Source organism: Macaca nemestrina, chromosome 1 (assembly GCF_043159975.1).
Source record: "Macaca nemestrina isolate mMacNem1 chromosome 1, mMacNem.hap1, whole genome shotgun sequence".
NCBI lineage: Eukaryota > Metazoa > Chordata > Mammalia > Primates > Cercopithecidae > Macaca > Macaca nemestrina.
In genome coordinates, this window is record NC_092125.1 from 107,780,421 (window position 1) to 107,794,662 (window position 14,242).

General features: G+C 45.5%; 1 protein-coding gene across 1 annotated transcript; it reads left to right on the forward strand.

Annotated features, from left to right (window-relative positions):
* The first annotated feature begins 226 nt into the window (after window positions 1-226).
* LOC105497872 (S100 calcium binding protein A11) lies at window positions 227-4,771 on the forward strand. Its single transcript, XM_011769400.2, has 3 exons — window positions 227-343; window positions 3,473-3,625; window positions 4,450-4,771. The coding sequence occupies exons 1-3, from the start codon at window positions 341-343 to the stop codon at window positions 4,609-4,611; spliced, it is 318 nt and encodes a 105-aa protein (XP_011767702.1). The 5' UTR covers window positions 227-340; the 3' UTR covers window positions 4,612-4,771.
* The last annotated feature ends 9,471 nt before the right edge of the window (window positions 4,772-14,242 follow it).

A 14,242-nucleotide genomic window follows, 5' to 3' on the forward strand; every position in this document is an offset into this window, starting at 1 on the left:
AAGTCAAAAATCTTCAAGATTCACAGGACGGGGTGGAGGGGGCCGGGGGGAAAGAGGAGGGAAAAGAGGGAAAGGAGGGAGAGTGAGACTGCTTAAATCTCTGGAGAGGACGGTGGGTTTGATTCTTAAAGCGCAGTTCTGTGGTTAGCGCAGGCCGCCGTCCCAGGCCCAGCCAGGGAGGCGGGGCGGGGCGGGCGCGGCGGCTGTCTGACTAAGGCCTGGGCAAGGCTGGGCCGGGAAGGGCGTGGGTCGGGGAGAGGTTGCAGACCCGCACGCCGCGCGCACAGAGCTCTCAGCGCCGCTCCCAGCCACAGCCTCCCGCGCCTCGCTCAGCTCCAACATGGTAAGCCTCGCTTTTCTTCTTCTTCGTCTTCTTCGTACATGAAAAGAAAAAGAATTTTAAAAAACACACACATACTTCCCAGCCGACTTTATCTTTGACTTATGTGTGGACGTGGCAGGAAACAGCAGGAAAAATCAGCCTCGTGGGATGGAACTAAGGGAAGAAGGGATGGAAGGAAGAAGCCCTAAAATCATCCCTGTGGTGACAGCCTAGGGTAGCAGCGGAGGTTCTTTAGCCTTCCCAGTCACGACAAGGCCCGGGGCTGGGAAAGAGGAAGTGCTGGCAGCTCACCGCGCGGGGGCGGGGACCAGTCCTGGGTCCGTGCCTGCAGCCCCTCGCCCGTGCTCTCCCGGGAGCCCAGGGACGCCTAGGAGCAAGTTGAAGGCAAGGGGCTGGAAAGCTGCGAAGGGTCACTAGTTATTTCTGTAGACCAGAAAAGGGACATTTTAGAACTTGGTCGTCTAGTCCCAGGAAAAATCAAAGTTTCAGTAAGCAGCCGGCAGACGGCCAAGACCCAACGGGACTGAAACTTTAGCCCGTCGCCGCCGGCAGCACTGCGGCCAAGAATGTGGGAGGAACCCGGTCCCAGCTGAGCCCTCTCCTTCCTCTTCCTTTTACCCCACCATCTTTTTAGGGACTCACTCCGTAACTTATTTTTCTCTTCTTATCTCCTTTCATCTCCCGGTTGAACTCGTATTTTCCATAATTCCACCTCCAAAATCTCTTTCTTTACCTCTCCTTAGTGAAGAGAGCCAGCAAACTTTGGCCCGCGGGCGAAGTCGGGTTTTCTGTTCTACCCACAAGCTAAGAATAAAATTTACGTTTGTAAATGGTTGAAAGAAATCAAAAGAAGAAAAATACTTTCTGACATGTGAAAATTATGTGGAAATCAAACTTCAGCGTCTATAAATGAAGTACTGGAACACAGCCACGCCCATTCCCTTCCATACTGTCTGGGGTTGCAGTCCTGCTACAGCAGGGACAGAAAGCTCCGGAGGGTGTTGGTTAAGAATGAGAAGACAATAGTTGAGGTTTTTAAAATTGCTACTTCCTTTTCATTGTATTTTTTTATTCTTTCCTCAAATGTTGAGCGCTTAGCATGCATTTTAAAAATTATTTCACAGTATCCGTTTATCATAATGTTTGCTCCTTGCTATCGCCATCCCCACCAAATAAGACTCCAAGAGTGCCATGAGGTGTGGCGAGCACCTGTTCTCTCCTTCAGCCACGGCTCCACCCTGGGCAGAGCTTTTCGGTCTCTGGGCGTCCTCAGGACCCATCTCCAAAGTGCCCTGGAGCTCTAAAGATTATGCCATTACATTTTAGTAATTTGATAATTGTATTTCTTTCTTTCACTTTGGAGAATTACCTCTGGGAGGAAATGCAAAGAGGTTTTAATTTTCTTGTGGCTGATAGCAACAGCAACAGTTTTCAAAAGAAGGTAATCTCTAAATTACATCAAGACTGATGTTAAGGAGAGAAAAATGTGTAACAGAAAGGCACTGTGAAACTGGAAAAGCAAAACTGTCTGCATTCTGGAAGGAAAAGGGGCAGGGGGAGAATCTGTAGTTCCAGAGAAAGGTGACAAAGCCCACGCTCCTCAGCCTGGCGTGGCCTGCCAGCCAGCCTCCTTCCTGTCATCTGATACCTTAGTAAGACGGAGATTTTAGGCCTGATATAAAGGGCATGTTGTAACAGAACAAACACATCTGTTTCTAGGCTGTGGTATTTTGTTTCTCCCCTAAAGGCCCCTGAACCTACCAACACTTTTCTTTTTTCTTCAGGAAAAGTTCAATTTAGGGCAAAACAAAAATAGTCATCCTCCAACCATGTGATTCTTGGGTAAAAGTCCACCACTGTTAGGGTTCAGGGGTTCTAATGCTGTAAGATGCAATGGGAGGCAGGATCTCAGCTAGGATCTCTGTAGCATAAAGGCTGTACAGGAAGGAGGGATCAATCTGCAGCTGTGTAGCTAAGGGCTCAGATCAGTTCTTAGCTCGTGTGAATTACGGAGTGAGAAAGCCTGTAACTCTGAGCTCCAGGAAGTCCATCCTAAGAACAAACGAAAGGCTAAATGCTAAATTGCAAATGTCACCATCCAAACATAAATCATTGTTAATGCTGGGAGGTGAAGTCTCAGAGGAAGGGTGTGGTCAGGCCGGTTTCCCAGGAAGTCTGTAATTGCGGCTTCTATCCACCAGAGGGAGCCCAACAGCTCCTCACTTTTGGGACCCCAAGTCCCTGCTGGAATAACCGGATGACTGGGCCCTGTAGAATTTCCCTGAAAAATTCTGCTGTGAGGAAAGATGAGCCCAGTACAAGATTTAAATATCTTACATTGTAGATGCTGTGTAAGCAACAACCTGAGAGCTTCCTGGTTTGGAGTGACCTCCAGAGAAGCTCCACCTTCTCTGTCACTATTTCTCACCAGGAAGTGGAAGCCTGCAAGGCTAAGGACTGCAGAACGGGACTGAGAGGCCCAGATTCCAGGGCTGGCTCTGTCATATCCATTCCCTTCTCCTGTCTGTTTTCTTACATCTAAGATTAATGATTCCTAACTCTTAAATATGAAAGCCATTTTCAAACATCTAAAAAGTTCTCTCTCCCACTGCATACACAATGATAGCTATGCTTTTAGTTTTCTCTAAGGAAATGTGTGAGTCCCAGGAATTTGGTATTGCTTTAAAAAGAACTGACATTTCATTAATCACAAAAGCCTCCATACACTCTTGGAAAGTTGGAAATTATTAACCTATAGACAGTGCTTGGTGTGCATATGGATTTGTGGATATAGCGTTACACATGTATTTATCCACACATTCTAAAAGTATGAGTAAACCTTGTCACCCTCACTCTCATCTAGGCAGTCTACTGCTTTTAAACATGCCGACAATGCCCCACATTTACCCTCCATATATTTCACCTGGAATAAACATGTGGAGGGGGTAGGACGGAAGGTCACAGAGTGTGACTTTTTGTGGTTGTCTTGAACCCCTCAGCCCCCTGAAAAAAATGACTCACTCTTTTGGGAAACTGCTTTGACCTGAAATAAGATTCCGTGGAGTTTTCTGCAGTATCCAGCCCTTGACATCTTCCCTTGTCTGAGCCCTGCATTTTTTTTCTCCGAAGGCAAAAGTCTCCAGCCCTACAGAAACTGAGCGGTGCATCGAGTCCCTGATTGCTGTTTTCCAGAAGTATGCCGGAAAGGATGGTTATAACTACACTCTCTCCAAGACGGAGTTCCTAAGCTTCATGAATACAGAACTGGCTGCCTTCACAAAGGTACTGGTCCCTGTCTCCCCCACTTCCCCAAAATACCCACAACATGAAACGAGACCCTGACAGAATGGCCAGGAATGAAAGACCGGCAACTGACGCCCCACACTCTTGCTTCATTTTAACTCACTCTAAGCCAGGAGTTTTTCCATTTAGGAAGAGAGATATATGAAATGGTATATGACATAATGGAATTGTTTTCAAATTTTATTCTTACACCCCAAAGGTTCTAGGGCAGCCCTGTCCAATAGAACTTTCTGCAGTGGTGGAAATACATTCTATATCTGCTCTATCCAGTATGGTAGCCACCAGCCACATGTGCCCACTGAGCACTTGAAATGTGGCTAGTGTGACTAACAGACTGACTTTCTAAATTAGTTAATTTAAATGTAAATGTAAATAGCCATATGTAACCAGTGGCTCTAAGTGTGTATCTGCGTTGGCAGCTTGGGCAAGTGGAGGATGAGAGTGATTAGGCAGGGCCTGTGGCCTTTTTCCACCTGGACCCGTTGCACTTTTATGCAGTTTATCTATTGGAGTTGCATGCAACACTTGAAAGAAGTGTTCCGCTGGCTTTACAAAACTGAATAGCTCCTAATGTCATAGAAAGAGCCCTGGACAAGGAGTGGGAAAACCTTTGGTCCAAGCCCCAGGTCTGCCCCTTAGGCAGGTCACTTTACCTCTTTTAGTCTGTTTCTGCATCTGGAAAATGGGAATATTAATAATCCCTATCCTGTACCTTATACTCCTGTGAGAATAAAATGTGGCAGCATATTTGAAAGCACCTTAGAAGATGCAATATAAAGGTATAATTATTATCATCTCTGCAGAACCAGAAGGACCCCGGCGTCCTTGACCGCATGATGAAGAGACTGGATACCAACAGTGATGGACAGCTAGATTTCTCAGAATTTCTGAATCTGATTGGTGGCCTAGCTATGGCTTGCCATGACTCCTTCCTCAAGGCTGTCCCTTCCCAGAAGCGGATCTGAGGACCCCCTGGGCCTGGCCTTCAAACGCATCCCCTTCCTTCCAGCCTTTCTGTCATCATCTCCATAGCCCACACATCCCCTGAGCCCAGCATACCAACCACCTCATGCAGGCCCCACCTGCCAATAGTAATAAAACAATGTCACTTTTTTAAAACATGAACTGGAGAGTTGGTGAATTTGTGCATGGGAGGGTGGAAAGTGGGAGGAATATAAATTAGATTGATAGAAGCTGCATAGTAAATAAGAAAAATGCATCTTGGGTGTATACATAATCATGACTAATAGTACAGCCAGATTCATTTCTAAATTGTTGACTGATGGAGAGATGTCACTTATTGTCATTGTTTACTCACTGCTACCCCTGTTGGCACTGTCAGATCCTGAGAATACAACCAGCAAGACAGACAAGGTCCTGCCTTCACTGAGTGTAACTTCTAGTTGCAGGAGGAGAGAACAATGACTAAATAAACAAAGGACTATCAGAGTATAATAAATCCTAGGAAGGGCAGATTACAATTATGTTACAGATTCATGGGGACAATGAGAGGGCACTATTCTGAGGACATGCCATTTGTGCTGAGATAAGAAGAACTAGAAAGAGCAAACATTTGAAAAGGAGAAGGCATTTAAAGAGAAGGAATGGGAAGGGCAGAGGTCCTCCAAAGATGAGAAGGATCTGGGTTGTTTGTGGAATAGAAAGGAGGCTCGTGTTGCCAAGGTCTTCATGTTTGGCTTAAGCTAGTGTTAACACTAGTTTTAATTTTCTAAACCCTCTGATAAAGCAGCAGGGAAAGAGAGCCCAGAAAGAAGGTAAGAAGACTGACCCAGGGTTAAAGATGACAGATTAGAGGAGAGAGAAAGGGGCAGGTTTGTGCAATGTGCAATTATTCCTAAGAAGCACAGGGAAGAACTGATGTGTTTCCCGAAAACTTCTGATTCCTTATCCATTTATATGAGTTTTAACTAATTGGCAAAAATTTCTCTAGATCATGGTTTATTCCTTCATAAATTCAGTGAAATGGATTAGACCACATCTGAGGTCATTTTTGGCTCTGACATTCCAAAATGAAGGCCAGCGCCTTAGGGTGAGCCACTGCCTCAGCCGTTTACAGTTGTCTCAGCTATACCTGCAGCAACTGCAATTATCTTCAGCACATTTGAATCATCAAGTCTTTGAAAAGAATTCAATTTGACTTTCATAAAGATAAAAACTATCTCTTCACACCCATATTTTACTGGTTTATGGGATAATTAATTAAATTATACCTTACAAGAAAAACGGACCGGGTGCGATGGCTCACGCCTGTAATCCCAGCTACTTGGGAGGCTGAGGCAGGAGAGTCACTTGAACCCAGGAGGCGGAGGTTGCAGTGAGCCAAGATCGCACCACTGCACTCCAGCCTGGGCATCACAATGAGACTGTCTCAAATAAATAAATAAATAAACAAACCATGTTGTATTTGAGATGTGTTCCTTGTGTGTGCCTGCTCCTTGTTTTTGCAGCATCCATCTCCCCTTCTTCCTGAATCAAGCCCTGCTCTGCACTCCCCATCTCTTGGTGTTCTTAGTTTGGGTAGGGTTCTTCCCCAGTTCTAAGAGTCAAGGACACACCTATGCCGAAACTAATGAGTGCCCTGCATTCCTTTGGACACAGCAATTGGCCGAGGGTGGTCTTGTGATCTAAGCTGGTCAAAATAAAAGGAATCTCAGTACCTTCGCTGAAAATTCTGGGATAAAGGCAATTGCTTATTCCTCCTTCTCGGTGGATTGTAATCTGAGAGTTTGTAGCCTTAGACATGCCAATAGCCATCTCAAGACAACAGGGAAGGGATCTAAGAGTGGAGCCAACATTGGAGAAACGGAGCCAAGAAATTTTAAAAAGATACCAACTCCTAGTGCTACGCTAAGACCCTTGACCCACAGAAACTGTGAGACAGTGAAATTGTGTTGAGTAATTAAGTTTGTTGTAATTTGTTACACAATAACAGATAGCTAACACACAGTTGTAATTCTTAAGCTGTGCTAAAGCTAAAGCTGTGCCTTGACTGTGCAGCTATATGAGTCAATATGTCCCTGCTTTTGCTTAAAATAATTTAAATTGAATTTTCTATCACTTGCAACAATAAAAATCCTAGCTATGGGATATTAGGTTAAACAGATGAACTGGGAATTTGAGAAAGAGAGAGCCGAGCTGGAGATATAGAATAGTATGTCATCTGCACATAGACCAAAGTCATGAGTTTGGAGGTTACCCAGGGAAAATGAGCAGAGAAGAACTTCCCAAAACATGGTCTCTAATCCACCTGCATCAAAATCGTTTGGGGGGAGGGTGTTTTAAAGGGCAAATTAGGAAGTAAAGGCAGTACAAGGTAGTCTACTCCTTTGAAAAGGTTGTGAAGTGATGAGAAGGAAGAAGGTAGGATGTAGGGGTGGGACGGTATCTTCATAAATTTCTTCCGGTTCCCATTATGTCAGTGTTCCCATTCTAAGAGCTATCTTTACTCTTAAATTCTTGCAATACAGCTTGTGGTGAGCGAATGCTAAGATAACCCCCAATAATCCCCCATTCTCATATTTACATTCTTGTGCAATCTCCTCCCCCTGAGTGTGAGCAGGACCTATGACACGCTTCTAACCATTAGAATACAGCAAAAGTGATGGTATGTCACTTCCACAATTTGGTTACATAGGACTGTCTTCCATCTTGCCAGCAGGGTCTCTATTCCCTTCTCAGCTTGTACGTTTTAATGAAGCAAGTCTGGAGAGGCTGACATGGCAAAGAACTGAGGATGCCCCTGAGCAACAGCCAATTACAAGCTAATGTTCCCAGGCTAACAGCCCTCGAGGAACTGAATCCTGCCAACAACTATGTGAGTTTGGGAGCGATTCTTTCCCAATTGAGCCTCAGGTGAGACCCCAAGCCCTGGGCAACACCTTGACTGCAGCTTTCTAAGATACCCTGGGCTGTAAGCCCAGTTAAGGCATGCCCAGACCCTTGACCCACAGAAACTGTGAGACAGCGAAATTGTGTTGAGTGATTAAGTTTGTAGTAATTTGTTACACAATAATAGATAGCTAACACACACTTGTAATTCTTAAAATACATTCCCGATGATCCCCTAATAATTCCTGTAATGAATGTTATATTCCTTTACATTTTAAATCATCTTAAATTTATACTCTTCCTTAAAGGATTATCTGCTCTCTGCAACCAAAAAAGTAAAACAAAAGACTCCTCAACACTTCCACACCCTCAATTTGCTGCCTTAAATATTTCCCTTTCGTCAAAATTACTGCGCTTTTGTATGTGTCTACACCAAAGGCTTCTATTTGCTTTATTACCACTCAGTCCTGAACCCCTTGAGTTCTAACACTTGCCCTCAGCATTCTACTGAAACGTTTCCCCTACTAGTCACTGGCCCAGCAGCCTTTGTTCATCCTTCCTGACCATTGCATCATGCAATGGATATTTGAATCTATGTAATGTTTCAGACACTGTGCCAGGGCAAAGCAAAAAGAGTATGAGCGTTAGGAAGCTGCTGCAGTATCCAGATCAGAGGTGGTGGTGGCCAGGAGAGTGGGTGGCTGGGGATGGATTCAAAGGATATTTGGGTGAAGCGTCACATGGGCTTGGGGATTTGGTTGGATGTGAGGCATGAGAGAAAAGAGTCTGATGTCCAAGGGCAGGAGGAAAGGAAGGAAGCATCTAGCATGGGAAAAAGATGAAAGCCACAAGACTCAGCAAGCCAGTTTCTTCGTGCCGCTTTGTTCTAGCCACGCTGGCAGCCGAATGGATGATGCCAACCCACATTGAGGGTGGGTCTTCCTCTCCCAGTCGACTGACTCAAATGTGAATGTCCTCTGCCAACACCCTCATGGTAACACCCGGAAGCAATACTTTACCAGCTATCTAGGCATCCTTCAATCCAATCAAGTTGACACCTAATATTAACCATCACACTACCTGGTCTCTCTAATATGGGCACATTCCCAGGCCCTCATCTCTCTCTTTCTCTCTCTCTCTCCCTCTGCTTCTCAAGCTAGATCTTCTCTCCAAACTCAAACTGTGAATGCCCACTGGGCATTACTAACAGGACCAACAAAATGTGCCCTCACTGGGCTCATTATCTCCTCCCCAAACCAACCCTTCCTGCTGGTGTCTCTCTCTACTACTCACTTTGCTTATAGGAGGTACTCCACAGGGGGTTGTTGATCTGAATCTTGAATTAGAAGCTTAGTACCATTAGATCTTACTTACCAAAACTTGAGGGCCCAAGTAAAGGATTTCTGGTTAGTTCCCTTTAGCCTGGTGTCTTAAAGCCATGGCCAGTGATTTCTTTTTTTTTTTTTTTTCCCGAGATGAAGTCTTGCTCTGTCACCCAGCCTGGAGTGCAGTGGTGTGATTTCGGCTCACTGCAACCTCTGCCTCCCAGGTTCAAGCGATTCTCCTGCCTCAGCCTCCCGAGTAGCTGGGATTACAGGCATGTGCCACCATGCCCAACTAATTTTTGTATTCTCAGAGACAGGGTTTCACCATGTTGGCCAGGCTGGTCTCAAACTCTTGACCTCGTGATCCACCCCCCCTCGGCCTCCCAGAGTGCTGGAATTACAGGCATGAGCCACCGTGCATGGCCCAATTTTTTGTTAAAGTAGCAAACAGGCCAGTAGGGTGCCTGATATTTTTCCATCTCTTCCCTAGCTCGCTGTTTTTTGGGGATAGTGATACTTCTTTTTTTAATACAGGGTGCACCTGCTAAAGGAATAACATGGAGACTTAACGACTCCTGATTTTTTCCTTCTTGCGCTGCTAATGAATTAAGGAACACATCCAAACCATAGCAATAATTGTACTAAAATCCACTGTGAGTGTGATTTATGCAAGAAAGATAATATAGCAAAATTTTGATAAATATACATGTTTTAAGTTAAAGTAAATATTTTAAATATCCCTTTTATAAATATCCATTTTCACCAATATTTTTAACTTAACCAAACCAACTACAGGTCCCTACCCTTTAGAAAAGAGGACCGCTACCATTTTGCAATAAACTATCTTAAGCTTCTCCCTGTCCAGTTCAACCTCTTCCACTCCTTTCTCCACCCTGTGATCAAAGAAAGTTTTTAAAGGCAAATGTTCTGGTATCGCTCCCATGTGTAAAACCAGGCATTGGATCTTCTGAATATACAGGATCCCCTAGAGCCCTCAAGAGCCTTTGTGGTCTGCTCCCTGCCCACCTTGCCAACCAAGGCTAGAACTGATGTCACAGTGATGTGCCTCTCTGCTTTGACACACGCTCTTCTTGCTGCCCTGAAAGCCCTTGGCCCCCTTTCCACCTGTTTCTACTTGTCCTGTAGAGCAGTGGAACTATCATCTCCCCAAGAAGGCCTTTCCTAAGACCCCTATCCAAAGCTGATTTTAATGCTCTTATTCTATGCTCCAGAGCACTCCATTCTTGCCTCTATCATAGCACTTGCCACTTTACTTATAGTGGTTTTACTTGTCTGTCTTTTCTGTCTTGACTTTGCGTTCAAGAACAGAGACCTAATTAAAGGCATCTTTGTATTGCTAGTACTTAATGTGTACTACAATTACAGCCATCCTACAATAATAGCATCCTAATGAATGTGAAATAGTATCTCATTTTGATTTCCTTTCACATTGTCCTAATGATTGGTGATGTTAAGCATTTTTCAATGTGCTTATTGGCCATTTGTATATCTTCTTTGGAGAAATGTCTATTTGAGTCTTTTGCCCATTTTGTATTGGGTTGTTTGTTTTTTGTTGAGTTGTAGGAGTTCTTTTTATATTCTGGGTATTAAGCCCTTATTAGATATGTGATTGCAAATATTTTCTACCATTCTGTGGGTTGCCTTTTCACTCTATTCATAGTGTCCTTTGATGCACAAAAGTTTTTAGTTTTGACGAAGTCCAATTTACATGTTTTTTCTTACATTGCCTGTGCCTTTGGTGTCATATCCAAGAAATCATAGCCAAATCCAACGTACATTTTTTAATGAAGAAAAACAAGAAGAAAAAAATCAAGCAAATATCTATCTCTTTTGATGGAGATTTGGGCCACAGTGGTAGGACTTCTGCCAAGATTTAGCATGGAGCAGCTATAGAAAGCCCCTTTCCTACCACAAATAATGCTGGATAACATAGAATCTTCCCCTTCCCCTCAAAAAGTTAAAATACTTGGTCAATCAAAAGGCAGAAAGAGAATTATTCAGGTGCCAGAAGCACAAAGGGAACTGATAGCTGTCACAGTGCCCCAGAGTGGAGGCCACGTGGCCCAGGCCGTGGTGGAGAACTAGAACTGAACTCTCAGTGAAAGGAGAGAGCTACTAAAGAGCTGCCCTATCACTGATGGAGACTGGAAAGCTCAATGCATCACCTCTTAAGACACAGAATGAGCCCTGGGGCGAGGCAGTCATCTGAGAGAAATCAGAGCACTGCACCTGTGTTCCCAGAAGGCATGGGGTACAAATACACACTATTAAAGAAATTAACCAAAAACTACCCCAGCGTTGTAAGGGCCATAAAACCCTAGACAAATGCAAAGCCACCTCGTGGAGACGCCTCCAGACATTTGGAGATGTCCACAGGAGATAAATACACTTAGAATGGGCTCACAGGCACACGAGGGATGACAAGTACATACAACAGACTAGAGATTTCGCACCGGGTAACAAAAGGGAGAGCAATCTGGAAGGATGTCAGCATAAGTGTGTTTAAAATGGTCAAATAAATAAAGCAATAGATAGAATGCATAAAACAAGAACAAAAGTATATGAAAAAAAAAAAAGAAGCTAGTAGAGACTCTATAATTGAAATATACAGCCATGCAAATGGACCCCGAAGCTGGGCATTCCACCACCAGTTTGTGGCCCAGCTCCAGCGATAGGGAAGAGATCGCTCCCTGCCCCACTGCACCTCAGGAAGACCTCGGTGACTCACCGCACCCACCCACCTTACAATGACCCTATTGTACCATCCAGCAACCTGGTGAGAGGTGTGTTGGGAATTCAGGCAGAGAGACTGAGAGGACCACACCTGTGCAGCAACCGTGATAATTCATGCTTTGTTTCTTGGCCCTCATTAATCTCCTAAATCTCTCCCAGTCACCACCAAGAAAGAAGACTGGGAGGGAGAGGCAAGTCTGCACTGGCTGCAAACTGGATTCTGAGTGATTTGAGCTGCCTGTAAGGTTAGACAGTGAGGGCGGAGAGAAGCTGCAGTAGTCCTAGTTCCTGGCCCCACCTCTCTCCACCGAGAGAAACATTTCTGTTAGCAGATTCATATTTTATCCTCACAATGACTTAGTGTCAACATTATCATTAAACATGATCTGCAGAGTCACTAGGGATTCTGGTAGGAATGCAAACAAAGACAATGACTCAGGAACGTTACAAGTCCAGTCCACAAAGAGACTAACTTCTGGCAAGGGAAGAAACACAAATGTGAAAGTTGGGGAAAGTATAAATATCATGTAGGAAGCGAAGGTTGCTTCATAAATGCTAGCTCACCGTTCTCCTCATTTCCTCACTACTAAGCATCCTCAGCTGCCTGCAGCAACGCTTTCTCCTCCCCATTGCTAAAATTGCTTTCCCCAGAATCAAACAAGTCCTTACCTACCTTATAGCCAAATCCAGCAGGCTGTTCTCAGCCATCATCATCCTTGATGCTCAGCACTGGTAGATGTGGTTCACAGCCCCACCCTCTTGATGCCTGCAGAGGTAGGCTCCGTGCGGCAGTGAACTGAGGATTGCTCACAATGGGGACCCTAGCCCAGAGCAGGGCCTGGCACCTAATAGCCAGCCTATGAATGCTCAGTGAAAGAAGGCGTGCACCACAAGGTCCTGGGGAACCAAGAATTCCACTGTGGCCCATACATTTTAAGTCCTAGAGGATCCTAGAATGGGAGATGTAAAAAGCCTTCAAAAAGGCCACTCTTTTAAACCATTATACTGGCAGCTGAGCCATGTTTCCCCATCATGGACACGTCTAGAGGGCAACGCCTAAAATCATACACATCTCCTCACCCAGGACAGGGCAGGGGCCTTAGCCTGGGGCATATGGGTGGGCAGAGGGGGATGAACGATGAAAGCTGAAGAAGAGAAAGCAGGTGGAAGGGGGCAGCAGGGTGGGAACAGAGAGAGAAAACAAAGGGGGCCAGGGAACAGGAGGGCAGAGGGGAGAAAGAGAGAGAGAGAGAGAGATACAGATCTAGCCACTGAGGAAAAGGCCAGAAGAGAACACTGTCCTCTACTGAAGTAAAATAACTTCCACTTGACCACGGCACTGCAGGTCCTGGGCAGCACACGCTGGCCATGCTGCAATGTTTAGGACCTATGACATCTTCCCTTCACATCCAAATCATAATAGAGAGAGGACTCTCTGTCCTCATTGAGCCAGCAATGCCTTGCAATTTTTACCTTTTGTATCTGGTAACTTTCTACGTCTGCCCACTTTGTGGGAGGTGGCCCTTGGTGCACCAAACCAGGAGGAATCAGTGTTAGAGCTATGGAGACTCCACTGAAAGCCCTGGACTCTGGGTGTGAGCAGCGCCCCCACGGTGTAGGCCAAGAACTTGCAGCACTGAGGCTCCAGACACTCAGGTAAGAGTCAATCTCTTGGTGAGCAGCTAGGTCCCTGCAACCTTCATCTAGGTCTAAATGGGCATAGGGGTAGCTTTTCTATGGACAGGCCCTAGCCAGGTGTCCCAGGTGCCAGCTGCATCCTAGGTAATCCATTGCAGACCATAGGATTGCACCAATACGAATGCTAGTCTCTTTAGTGTTTTTAGGTGTGGCTTTTACTTCCCAATAGGCTGACTTCTGGTTGCAGAAATCTCACAGGAAGCAAAGACCACATGGTAAGGAGGGAAAGGCAGCAGCAGAGTGGATGCACCTGGGGTCCCACAAACCTTTGGCTCTGAACCTTCAGCTAAATGGGGGAATTGAGTGCTTTTCTTTGGATCTGGCCTGGCCTGGCCTCGCTGCTGCTCCCAGCTCCTGGGACCATGGGAATCCTTGTGCACCGCCCTCAGGGGCCACAAGAAAACAGCATGGTCCTTCCCCATGGAACTCCCCTGTAGAGAAGTGGGGCACCTGGAATATTCAAGTTCCCAGGAGACTGGGGGCCAGTTGTTAGCCAGGGGAGACTGGTGGTTCCTGAATTTTGGTCACCCCATATCCGAGCTTGGCCTAAGGCTCGTGCTGCCCTGGCCTCCAGGATTGGCTGTGGAGGTTCCATCCTACAGCTGGAGCCATCTTACTTGGTCTCCTCAAAAACAGATCCTAATCACATAGAAATACAATTATGCTTCTCCTACTGGTGTAAAGTCTCTCTGAGCAGACTGGACTGCTGATTTATGTAGAATTTGTGGAAAGTGTGGGATTCAGAGACTGGTGAAGGGCTCAGACATAAGTGAGCTGGTGTTGATTGGTTGGCACTCAAAGCTGCTCATTGGACTGAGTTGCTTTCAACTCACTGACTTTCAGAAGTGAGGCGCTAGCACCGACTGAGGGGCTTGCAGAAATTTGTTCACCGAAGTGAGTGGCTGCATTAGGAAAAATAAACTACACTACAGGTGTCCAATCCTATTCCCTGGAACCTGTGAATGTGTTA